The sequence below is a fragment of the Neofelis nebulosa genome, chromosome 4, assembly GCF_028018385.1.
Source record: "Neofelis nebulosa isolate mNeoNeb1 chromosome 4, mNeoNeb1.pri, whole genome shotgun sequence".
Classification (NCBI taxonomy): Eukaryota; Metazoa; Chordata; class Mammalia; order Carnivora; family Felidae; genus Neofelis; species Neofelis nebulosa.
Genome location: NC_080785.1, coordinates 109,278,051 through 109,290,815, shown reverse-complemented (window position 1 = coordinate 109,290,815; position 12,765 = coordinate 109,278,051). Strand labels below are relative to the sequence as shown.

Here is a 12,765-nt window from a genome sequence, read left to right as displayed (position 1 = left end):
GAGAGCGGCTGGTATCTTCCCAGCTCCTGCGAGGGGAGCGCCTCTCGGCACCTGCAAACGGCTGGTCCAGAATCACTTGGTGTTAATCCTCAGCTTGAGGAGTTTGGGGATTTTCTCAGCTCCTTTCGGCTCCAAGGTTCATTCTTGTGTCTTGTGGGAGCGGAGCACGGGGTTCCTCCGAGCTCACCACTACAATGCACGTGTAGCCATTTGAGTCCCGATTTTACAGGATGACTTATCGGCCTTCCATTCTGGCTGCGCCCTGAGCTTGGGCCTGTCTCTCCCTTATGTGAGGCCGTGAGAACCCGGCTCACCAGGGAGGCAGGGGCTCTTGGGACATAGGCTGCAGGTGCCCACGGGGCTCTCTGTGGGTTTTTTCTTTGCCTCTGTCCCTGGCCGAGGACCCCTTGTTCTTACCTGTCCACAAGCACCACACCCACATGGACAGCGTGCACATGCATGTGCCCGTGGTGTCAGTCCACTCAGGAGCCAACCTGCCATGTACCCAGACCTGAGGCTCAGGCTCCCTGTCACTTATACCACTTGCTTGTATTTTATGTTTCTTAAAATCCAGCTTTGGCCCTTTCTGGAATCACGCAGAAATCAAACTCACCCTCTCAGCCTCCACCTCTTTTCTAGAAACAGGAGCCACTGACTCCTGCGGCCACAGGTGTGTTGAAAGGTCAGCCTCCACCTCTTTTCTAGAAACAGGAGCACTGGAGAATTGCACTGTGAGCTCTGAAGTGATGGTGGCAGCAGGAGGCGTCATCGTGGCCAAGGGTAGGTAGTTGTTTAAAAGCTGAGTGGGGAACATTTCCTTAGATGAGGTGGGGCCGTCTCAGAAGGACTCTGGAAGGGTCAGGCGAGTGAACAACGAAATCACCGTGCATTTCGGCAGACAGCGTGCGGGTGGTGGAGTCTGAGCCTCTAACAGAGCACATCAGGCCTTTGGTTCCAGTCACTAGTCAAACTCTCCGTGGCCCTCGCTCTGGTGCCATCATTAGGCTGGCCACCCCTGCACGTCAGGGTCCATGGCTCACATCGGCAGCCACAGCAACGCCATCCAGGGCCAGCTCCTACCTTGCCGGCACTCTGCCAGCGGGGCGTTCAGCCCCACGTCTTGCACCTGCTGCTTTGTGGCACACAGAGCAGGTGGTGGGGCTAGCGTGGGGACGCCAGGCACCATTGGCAGACACTACGTGAGCCCAAGCTTGTCCTCCTTGCCACTGAGACAACAAGCGTCCTGGCCTTTGACTCCCCACCGGTGATTTCTCCCTCTCCTTGTTTTTCTGGAGAAAACATTTTCCTCTTTAGGGAATCAAACTTGGGTGGATGTCAACTCCCACACTGTGTGATGTCTTACCTGAAGCTGGGCCTTTGCCCTCAGCACTGTCTCCTTCCACAGGCAAACTCATTTCCTGTTGGTCCTTTAAGACCTGCAGAGAAATAACAGGAAATACGTGACATGGCATCTCTCGCACTGCCAAAGGGGACAGAATGTAGCAGCAAGAGCACAATTTGGAGATGGAGCCATGACGGGCTCTGGGACACTGGCAGCCATCTCGCCTCTTGAGTTCAGAGCACTCACTTGTATGTGGGGCTGCTGATGAGGCTGCGCTGGGGGGGTGGCTTTTCCCTCTGCATGCGCATCAGGACAGAGACAAGTGGTGCTTTTCCTGATGAGCAGGAGGGTCTCCTGGGGGCCAGCAAAGCCTATTTGGACCATTGGCATGGGGGGAAGACACAACACAGGCCGCCTCATCTTGCTTGGCACCTTCTCTGCACAATCTGCTTGCTGGTGGTGAGTTCTGGTTACCCAGGGGCCCCGAATGTCTTCACACCATCTCTCGAAAGCAGGAGGTTTCTCCCTTGCCCTGGTGCTACTGGGCCTGCTGACGGTGACTTCAAATCCCCTGCACAGATGACAGGGGAGAGCCTGGCTCTTGCCAGATGGCCAGGGACGGTGCTCCTTCTGACTTACAGGGCTGCGGTGGGACTGGACTGTGCAGCTGTGCACAACTTTCCTTGGAAGGTTCTGCAAGTCCAGTGTCTCTAGGAGATCTCTAAACCCGTACATGCCTTTGTCCTCCTCCCAGAGCTAGCTCTTGAGAATTAGTCAAGATACAAACTGAGGCATGAATGAGGTTAAATAGGAAGGAAATGAAAGGGGAGCCTCATGAACAATGGCTCCCTGAAGAAGAGGAAGCAAACGGGAACAGACTGCAGAAAAGCCAGGCGTGAGGACAATGCTGTTGAGATGGACAGGCCCCCAGGAGACCCAACGCAGAGGCAGTTGTGGGAGCTGAGGTGGGGGCAGGGCTCTGACGGGTAAGAGGTGGGGGCGCTGGCCACAGAGGGCCACAGAGTAGGCAGCAACCTGATAGAGGCAGGACGTGTAAGAAAACCCCACAGAAGGAGGTGATGGAGCTTGGAAGCAAAGGTGATCAAGGTATTACTGAAATGATGCCCCAGGGAAACGCAATGGAGCCGGGCAGTGGAACAGTGGAGGCCTGCCTGCGGGGTAGAGATTTGTGGGGAGGTGGTGACACGTGTTCTCAGAGTGCACATCGGCATCCTTCACCTGAGGACAAAGCCAGGGAACAGGAAGCATGACCAGATGTGACCACTGTGCTAAAGAGAGCCTTTGGGGTCAACTATTCCAGACTCTGAAGCCAGACCAGACATGGTGCACAGCACCAGGGAAGGGATGCTGCCCAAGTCTCCCGAGTGAGTGGTGTCAACAAAGCAGCGACAAACCCACCCTTGGTCGTCCTGTGGCTACAGGCCAACAGCCTTCATTCCTGTGCAGGCAGTAGGGACTCTGTACTCCAAAACTTGTCTGTTGTGCCTTTGGTTGGTCTGGTCTGGTCATGTCCCAAGGGGCCGGCACAAGGGCTCGCTTGCCCTGGCCCCCTTGGCAGCAGTAGCTGTCTTTGGGAGCATCTAATGGGACACTTATTCCCCTTATTTGCAGCCAGACATTGAAGGAAAACACTGGCTGACCACAGAGATAATGAGAGAAACTTTGCAACAACAAATACATGTTTTGCAAAAGTAGCTTGGGAGAGTCACAAACTGATAGTTCAACAAGCAAAGATCTACAATCCCAAGCAGTGGGAGAATCTAATGTCCAGACTTAACCACATTATAATACTCAGGATATACAGTTCTCAACAAAAAATTATAAAACATCCAGAGAAACAGGAAAATATGGCGCATTCAAAGGAGAAAAATAATTTGACAGAATTTCCTGGAAGAAGCCCAGACATTTGAATTAGTAGTCAAGGACATTAGGTCAGTTATCTTAAATGTGCTCAATGAGCCAAGGTGAAGAATTAAAGGAAGTCATGAAAATACCGAATGAACAAAAAAGAAAATCAATAAAGAGATAGAATTACAAAAAAGAACCAAATTCTGCCACCAAAAAGTGTGAAATTAAAAATTCACTAGAAGAGTTCACAACAGAGCAGGAGAAGAAAGGATCGGTGAGGCTGAAGACAATTGAAATTCTCCAACCTGAGGACCAGGGAGAAAAATGGAACAAAGGAAAATGAAGAGCACCTGGCGGACCTGAGGCCCAGAAGGAGAAGAGAGGGGGCAGAGAGAAAAAGTATCTGAAGAAACACAGCCTGCACGCTTTCCAAATCCGATGGAAGATATGGATCTACACATCCAAGAAGCTCAACAAACTCCAAGCAAGACAAACTCAGAAGGGTTCACACCAAGACACAGCACTGCCAGATTCTCAGAACCCAAAGAGAGGAGTCTGAAAGCATTGAGAGAGAAGTGGTTAATCACATACAAGGGGCCTCAGTAAGATCAACAGCTGATTTCTCATCAGAAACCATGGAGTCCAGAGGGCACCTTTCAAGTCCTGGAAGGAAAATCAATCTGCCAACCAAAAATTCTAAATCCGGCAAAACCATATTTTGGGAATAAAGAAGAAATTAAGATGTTCTTAGATAAACAAAAGCTGAGAGAACTCATGAGCAACAGACCTCCCCTACAAGAAATGCTAAAGGGAGATATTTAGGCTAAAACAGAGGCTCTAGACAGTAGATGAAATAAAGTACGCTCAGAAAGATAACCACACAGGTTGAGACATAAGCCAGGATTGTCGTACTTTGGTTTGTAACTCCTCTTCTTCTCTAGGTGACTTAAAAGACCAATTCACAGAATAATTATAAATCTTTCTTAATGGGCACACAATGTGTAAAGATGTAACAATATAAAGGAAGAGGTAGGAAGATGTATAGGATCAGAGTATATATTACCGAAATTAATGTAGTATTATTCAAACTAGACTCTTATAAGTTTAAGGTATTAATTGTAATCCCCAAGGTAACCAGTAAGAAGGTAACTAAAAAGTATAAGCAAAAGGAAAGAAGATGGGGATCACAATGGCACAGTATGCAAATTCAACTAAATACAGAAAGGCAGTAGTGGAGGAAGTATGGAATAAAAAGTATACGAGACATACCAAAAATAAATCAGTGGGGGAAAGAAGGTCCATTTGATGTTTAGCGAAAGCAGCTGGAACAACAGAAACCCACCTGGAACGGATGAAGCTGGATCCCTACCTCACACTAAACACACCAATGATCCGCAGAGTGAGGACTCAACTCTCAAAATCAAATGTTGAAAATTAGTAGTGGAAAGTATAGATGACTGTCTTTTAGAAGATTGGGTTCAAGATTAAACGAGACCAAAAAGCATTATCATAAAATATGCACAAGTGTGAGTGTGACTCTGACTCATCAAATGTTGAGTTCAGCTAAGCATCGAGTCGAGTTGCTGTGACACTCTATCTGTAATTCACCCAACTAATGAGGCGTTTGTATCAAGCATATATAAAGAACACAAGTATATCTATAAGAAAAGCAGAAACAGGCCAGGAGGAAAATGGGCCAACGACAAGAGCAAGCACTTCCCACAGAAGGAAATTCACGTGGCTAATTCACATTCAGCACCATCGGTGGTGAGGGGAAGGCTGGGAGGGATCATGAGCCGCCAGCCGCACCACTAGGTGCCCCGGGTGTTGGGGACGACACGGACCCACGGGGCTCCGAATATGCATATGCTTCTGCGGGACTGCAGACCGAGCACCCCTGTAGAAGAGTCTGGCCTTGTAGAAGAGATGGCCTACTGCTCATCACAGAGACCTGCACGGGGGCACACGTCCTGCTGGCCACAGCAGAGGGGAGTTACAAGAAGCAGTCGCAGAAGGAAGGCAAATGAGCTCCGCCACCCGGAACAGGGAACCATCGTTTTGACCGAGAGGTGATTCCCCCAAATTCCAAACATCACATGCACACTATGTCCTTTCTGTGAAGTAAAGAGTAACCGATGTGTTGTGAGCATCTATTTTTTAGGAATACGTATGATGTGAAACACTGAAGTGAAAGGAAAACATGAGAACAAAGAGCATGGCCAAGCCACACACACAGAAGCAGACCACATGTGGCTGGGCCACACAGAAGCTGACCACATCAGGACCCTGCCTTTTTCTGGGGGGGTGGGGTGATGCTTCATCTGTTACCAAAAATAAATAAAATACTGAGTAAACTTAGGAAGCAGGTAATGCAGAGATCAGTGATGAGTCTGTGTCCTCAGATGAGGATTATAATTAATGGGCAGCAAGGTCCAAAGCAGGTGTGATGGGGGACGGGGGTTACCATTTACTGAGCACCAGTCCCAGCTGGACACCGGCAGCGGGACTCGGGACCCCACACAGAGTCCATGCATATCTTGCAAGCGTGCAGACCCAGGCACTCCAGGAGGTTAAAGAACTTACTCTGGGCTGTGGAACCAGTCACGCTTGCACACCAGAGTGGACTCCAAGTCCAAGTGTGTCTTATGGTGCCCATTTTTCTCTAATGACTCTGCTAAGAGCTACGGGCCTTGGGATCACCCGCAGAGGGGTGGGCCTGGTGTGAAGTGGGGCACACAGGGTGTCAGGATTAAACGCGGGTTCCAGAATGAGCAGAGAGGAAGCCCCAGCCCGGGGAACGGTGTGAGTTCAGTGAATGTGCATGGGCGGCTGAGCACCAGGGTCTGAGGGGCCCTCTCAAGTGCAGTCAAGCTCGAAGCCGAGGCTTCCAGCACATTGTCTGGAGCCTCGTGCTGTTACAGAAGCAACTCAGGCCCCACTGGCTGGGTGGCCTCGTGAGCCACTCTGGAAGGGAGCACACAGAAGGATGGACGGTGGGACCCGGGTCCTCCACAGCCCTGCCTTGCTGGGTTCTACACTCACCTGCTGGTGAGGCTGCCACCATACTGTGTCTACTTGCGTCTCCTGCCTGGCCACACAGGCCACCCCACACGCCCTGTCCTGGGGCCATGAGCGTATCATCTGCAGGCTTCCTCACTCAACCCCATGTGTGGCTCACACGCTCTGTGTTGACCGTCAGTTATACACACCCCTTCTCTATCCCAACATTTATCCCCAACATTTATTATGAAAAACTCCAAACACACAGAAAGTTGAAGGGATTACACAGGACACCCTGAAAACACCCACTGCTGAGAGTCTATCACAGCGGGCGTTCTGCTCTGTGTCACCTACCACGTGGCCATCACCAACATGTGGCACCAGAGCACACATACGAGGCTTGTTTTAGGGACACCTGTCTGGGGACTCCACTTCTCACACACACGGGCCCCTGTCAGGAGCGTGATCTGCTCTCGCTTCTCCTCCTACTCCACACACACCGTCGGTGCTCTTTGTGTAGTGGCCCAGGCACCCAGTAAATGCAGAACACCAGTGCGACCAGCATCCAGGTATGGTGCTGAGCCCAGTTTACGAGGGAGCCCCAAGCCCTACATCTGAGCACAGGCTCACCTTCAGTGGCAGGTGGTCCTCTGTGCCGGCGGCCAAGGTGGGGTGTGTGGTGAAGTCACTGGATAGCGACAAGGACACCTTGCTCCCAGGTAGGCTAGGGCAGAGCAGGGAAGGAGGAACACATTACAGAGCAGGCCCTCGCTGGGCGGGCTAGCACGTGGGGACCCTGCAGGCTCCACGGTGTCCGTGGACATCTCCCCGCTGGGGCCCCCTCTTATCTGCAGGCTCGGGAGCAGGCAGCGCCTGGAGGCTGAGTGCCAGAGGGGGTCCCGCGCCATAAACATGCAGAAGGTTCATGCGAGAAGGACACTGCAGGCTTCCACCACCAGCGGAAAATTAAAACATGCCACCCGGTGGATTTCTGCTGACAGAAATGCCTTTAAAACCAGACAGAAGCAGCTTCACCTGCATGATGGACCCTCCCCCTTATTCATATATTCACTGTTTGGCTGATTTGTACATAACCAGCAGACCATACACCCTAGACAGATAAACAGCCGGAAAGAAGTACTCCCAATAAGTTTGTCTGCCAGCGACCGCCAGGAACACAAGCTGCATTAAGTCCTACAAGGTTTCCCAGTGACCGACGTCCCAGGGAGGCCCTGGGTAGGTGGGCCTCGAGGACTAAGACTCGGGTGAGGCCTCAGGAGCAGGCCACGGAAGGTGTCTAAAGCGCTAGCTGCTCAACTGGGTCCAAACTCTTTGGTTACCAAAGAAACATTTTCTGCAACAATCCCTGCGGGCCAGAGCAGGAGGTGTGTGTGTGTGTGTGTGTGTGTGTGTGTGTGGTGGGTGACATTCAAGTAAATAACTTGCCCTTTTTAATTTTACTTCAAATGCATTAAAGGGCACTTGGTACAAAGTTACTGAGGTTGTGAAGTCAGGATACAATATTCAGACACTTACAACTGCGAAATATTCCCCAGAACCATCCTTCCAGGCACAGAGGGAGCCTGTGCTCACCGTGTGCTCAGGGAAATGTAGGGGAGACAGCACAGACCTCGCTGACACGGGTGCTGTGAAGCCTCCTGTTACTCATACTCCAGGAGAAGATGACGTCTTGTCAAGGGGACGGTGGTCACCGTGTTTCGCTACACCTGATTTATTCTCTAAAATGTGTGCTTGAAGCTGGGCCATGATGTGAAAGGGGCCACTCTCTGTCTCTGTGGCACAGGAGGGGCAGAGGCCGTGTGCTCCCCAGGGGCCTGCGAGGTGCGGTCACCCACCTGGCACATGGTGAGCCCTGCCACTGCTGCACACGGTCATGGACCGCGGTGTCCTCTGCAAGCGGCACATGCTCACAGACAGAAAGTAGACGGGCATCACTTACACCTGTGCACTAGCTCACATGTTACTTGTGAAGAACCTAGAGAGGTCTCATCGCAAGCTCCAGTGAGCGGAGTATGGCGAGCCCTTCGGGGGGCAGTCCGCATCTGTGACGTCAAGGGAAACTGGTTTGTCTTCGATCACGTCATCACAGTACCCCAAGGTTTCCCACAAAAGACTGTGTTCCTCGGGAATCGTGGTGAAGGCTTTGAGACACGGGAAGCACCTGCAGGAGGCTCAGAGACTCACCTGAGGGCAGATAAAGTCAGGCTGTTGTCTATTTCCTGTGAGAGAAGAAATGATTGTTCACGACAGGAAACAAGATGGAGTGGTCAATGTCGAGCTTATTGTTAAACGAAACCCACATTCTTTATTACCCGATTTGGAGCAAATATCCTCAGGGTCCCAGGGTCAGGGAAGGGGTCTGTGAGGGAGCGCACTCCACAGCCAGTGCCCACACTGGCCAAGGGGCCCGCTCAGGACCGGTATGTGTCACACGCGGCCACCGGCGGGCCCTGACCTCTGTGGCAGGTCTGCATGCGGGCAGCTGCCAAGACTGAGGCGCACAGAAGAGGGGCCGCCTGAGGACTTGGAGGGCTGAGGGGAGACACCCCAGGAGAGTCTGACCTTGACAGCACCTGGGTCTCAGGGCAGTCAATACCTAAGTACGGTATTTTTTTTTTTATTTTTTTTATTTTTTTTAAATATACATCCAAATTAGCATATAGTGCAACAATGATTTCAGGAGTAGATTCCTTAGTGCCCCTTACCCATTTAGCCCATCCCCTCTCCCACAACCCCTTCCATAACCCTCTGTTTGTTCTCCATATTTATGAGTCTCTTCTGTTTTGTCCCCCTCCCTGTTTTTATATTATTTTTGCTTCCCTTCCTTTGTATTCATCTGTTTTGTGTCTTAAAGTCCTCATATAAGTGAAGTCCTATGATTTTTGTCTTTCTCTGACTGACTATTTCACTTAGCATAATACCCTCCAGTTCCATCCACGTAGTTGCAAATGGCAAGATTTCATTCTTTTTGATTGCCAAGTAATACTCCATTGTATATACCACATTTTCTTTATCCATTCATCCATTGATGGACATTTGGGCTCTTTCCATACTTTGGCTATTGTTGATAGTGCTGCTATAAACATTGGGGTGGATGTGTCCCTTTGAAGCAGCACACCTGTATCCCCTGGATAAATACCTAGTAGTGCAATTGCTGGGTCATAGGGTAGTTCTATTTTTAGCTTTTTTTTTTTTTTTTTTTTAATTTTTATTTTTATTTTTGGGACAGAGAGAGACAGAGCACGAACGGGGGAGGGGCAGAGAGAGAGGGAGACACAGAATCGGAAACAGGCTCCAGGCTCCGAGCCATCAGCCCAGAGCCCGACGCGGGGCTCGAACTCACAGACCGCGAGATCGTGACCTGGCTGAAGTCGGACGCTTAACCGACTGCGCCACCCAGGCGCCCCTATTTTTAGCTTTTTGAGGAAGCTCCATACTATTTTCCCGAGCGGCTGCACCAGCTTGCATTCCCAGTACGGTGTTATTTTTATTTCACAATGGATATCTGGTTGTTCCAGGACCATTTGTTGAAATTTTCACTTCTCCCCAAAGGATTGCCTTGGCCATAAATGTGAAGGCTTACTTCTAGAATTTGTATTCTATTCCATTGACTACACTAACCTGATTACTATAGCTTTTTAGTAAATTTTGAAGTCAGATTGTATAATTCTTCCAATTTTGTTCTCTTTTCAAAATTGTTCTGGCTACTCTAGGTACTCTGAATTTCCATGTACATTTTATGATCAGCTTGTTGGTTAAACAACAACAACAACAACAACACACAAAAAAACAGAACCTCCTAGGAATTCAATAGGGATTGTACTATGTCCATAGATCAGTTTTGGGGGAAATGCTATCTTAACAATATTGAGTGTTCATATCCATGAACGTTGTATATCTTTCCATTATTTTAAATGTCTTCAGTTTCTCTCAGCAATGACTTATAACTTTCAATGTATAGACTTTACTACAGTTTTGTTAAATTCATTATTGTTAATGCTATTGTTAATAAAATAACTAATATTATTTTCAGTGGCATTTTTGCCAAATACAGAAATATGATTGGACTTGCTATTTTTTTTTAACAATACAAAGTCAAAAGATTTATTTTTTAACAACTGTTTCCATTCCAGATAATGGCAAATTACATAAAACATTTCTAGGTCAGCCAAGGCAATGGAGAAATTTTTACTTTGACCACGTGGTGGCAATTTGCTGTGGAGCTAGCTGGAGGCACACAGAGGTTCCTGACGCCAGGTAGGGACTGTATTTGATTTCAGGTGTGCTCTGGATAACACTGAAGATAAATGTCCCAGAGCTTACTGGAGAGCACTTTACCTGCCTCTTGCAAAGCTATTTCATTACTAGTAGTTTTGTTTTTTGTTTTGTTTGTATTTTAGAATCATGTTGTCTGTGATCAACACAGTTTCACTTTCTATTCTTTATTCCTTTTTCTTGTCTTATTGCACCAGCTGGAACTTCAGTACATCCTTGCCTTGATCCCGGTTTTAAGAGGGATGTACTCAGTCTTTCACCAGGAAGTATGTTAGTTGTATTTAATAGGTGTATTGCATAGGTCAGAATGAAGATCTTTTCTTTTTTTTTTTTTCATTTCTATTTATTTATTCTTTAAACATATATTTATTTTTGAGAAGAAGTACAAACAGGGGAAGTGCAGAGAGAAGGGGGTGTATGGAGGATCTGAAGTGGACTCTGTGCTGACAGCAGTAAGCCCAATGCAAGGTTTGAACTCACAAACTGCAAGATCATGACCTGAGCCAAGTCATACCCTCAACCAATGGAGCCACCCGAGCATCGTCCATTTATTTTTATTTTATTTTATTTTATTTTATTTTTTTATTTTTTAATATATGAAATTTACTGTCAAATTGGTTTCCATACAACACCCAGTGCTCATCCCAAAAGGTGCCCTCCTCAATACCCATCACCCACCCTGCCCTCCCTCCCACCCCCCAGCAACCCTCAGTTTGTTCTCAGTTTTTAACAGTCAGAATGAAGATCTTTTCATTTCATTCCTAATTTGTTGAGAATATTTTTTGATCACACGTAAGAGTTTCTTATTGGCAACTCCCTTTCTGAATTGACATCGCCATATTATTGTCATTTATTGTTGGTATTTTGTATAATGTCAAATAATTTTCACATAGCCATGGTACTTAATCCTGTATGCTGCTAGATTCGGTTTGCTAACACTTAATCAATGGTGTCTGTCTGTGTTTTCTTGAAGGATTTTGCCTCGTGATATTCTTTTGGGATGACATTGTCTGGCTTTGGTATCAGGTTGGAACTGGCCTCACAGAACAGGTCTCCCTTCTTCTATATTCTGAGAGGGTTTGTGTCATTATTTTTTAAAAATTCAGTAGAATTCGACAGTGTTGGTAATTTGTGTAAATTGGCTGGAAAGGTAACTACCTTTCTTAAGTGAGAAATGCATTTTTCAACACTGGAAGATTTAGAATGAATATACAAATGTTTAAAAGCTCCAGACCCCATGCTATTACTACTGTGGCACTAGAAAGCCATATGACCATATCTGGCATATACAGTTTTGAAAACAGAAGAAAATGTATCCTCAGGGGTGTGGGGTGGGGAGGGTTTAAGCCGGTGGGATCCTAAAGCTCCACGCACACCAAGAGGCGAGCCCAGCCATCAAAGTGGGATGATGATCTATCTCAGATAATCCACAGAGGGATTAAACGTGATGATGGATGACAAGTGTCCAGCAGAGTGACAATGAACGGTCACAGCTTCCTTGGATTCCTGAGACAGGATGGGAATAAGGTGGCCCTGAGACTGCTCTACTACACATTCTAGAGGCGAGCTCCAGAGCCACACACCAGAGAGAGGGCTTCCATATGTTCGCCTGGACACACGTTATAACCAGCGGGGGTACATGGCCCTCACGGTCATACATGGTCAACACCCACATGGTCATCACATCTTTGCTTCTTGAGATGTGTCCTTCATGTCACTCAGAAGCTGTGTGGCCACCACCACCCAAGAAGGGATGGCAGGGATGGGGCGCCAATAGATGCTATCACTGCCACAGCCACCACTGTGACCCCTGGAATGGAGCATCAGCCTGGTCTCCATGCATGTAAAGTGTGTACTTGTTGGAAGGCTTGATGGGAGCGAGTGGCAGGGAGGGGTCATGCCATAATTGTGTTGGCTACGGTTTAAGCTGTGACTTGGCCAGTCACACACAGTCCCCACTGAAGACCGGCCTCCAGCATCTCCAACACGGAGCTCTGACTCCAGGCTCTGCAATGAACGCAGTGGACCAGATATGTCCCTCCTCCCCGCTGACCTGGGAGATGAGCAGGGGCACCCTTCTGCCGTCACAGTAAGTGGGTCACTGAGCCCTTCCTGGCCAGAATCCCGCCAGCTTGCTGGAGTGCACACATGTCACCCAAGCACACGTGTGATGCTTCCGTTCCAGTAGCACCCATTTTTCCGTCATGTTTCTCTGCTCACACACATGCCCTGTGTTTTAGATCGTTTGTGCTGCCCGC

The 12,765-nt window shown here is 48.5% G+C and overlaps 1 protein-coding gene across 2 annotated transcripts in view; it reads right to left on the bottom strand.

Moving 5' to 3' along the window:
* Positions 1-12,765, bottom strand: part of LOC131509699 (palmitoyltransferase ZDHHC11-like) — a 39,979-nt gene that overhangs the window by 3,213 nt on the left and 24,001 nt on the right. For both annotated transcript variants that reach the window (XM_058725723.1, XM_058725724.1), the window contains 3 exons: positions 8,417-8,451; positions 6,842-6,935; positions 1,364-1,436 (listed from right to left, as the gene is read on the bottom strand). In XM_058725723.1, coding sequence (XP_058581706.1) covers positions 1,364-1,436; positions 6,842-6,935; positions 8,417-8,451 — 202 coding nt within the window. The remainder of the gene's footprint in view (positions 1-1,363; positions 1,437-6,841; positions 6,936-8,416; positions 8,452-12,765) is intronic.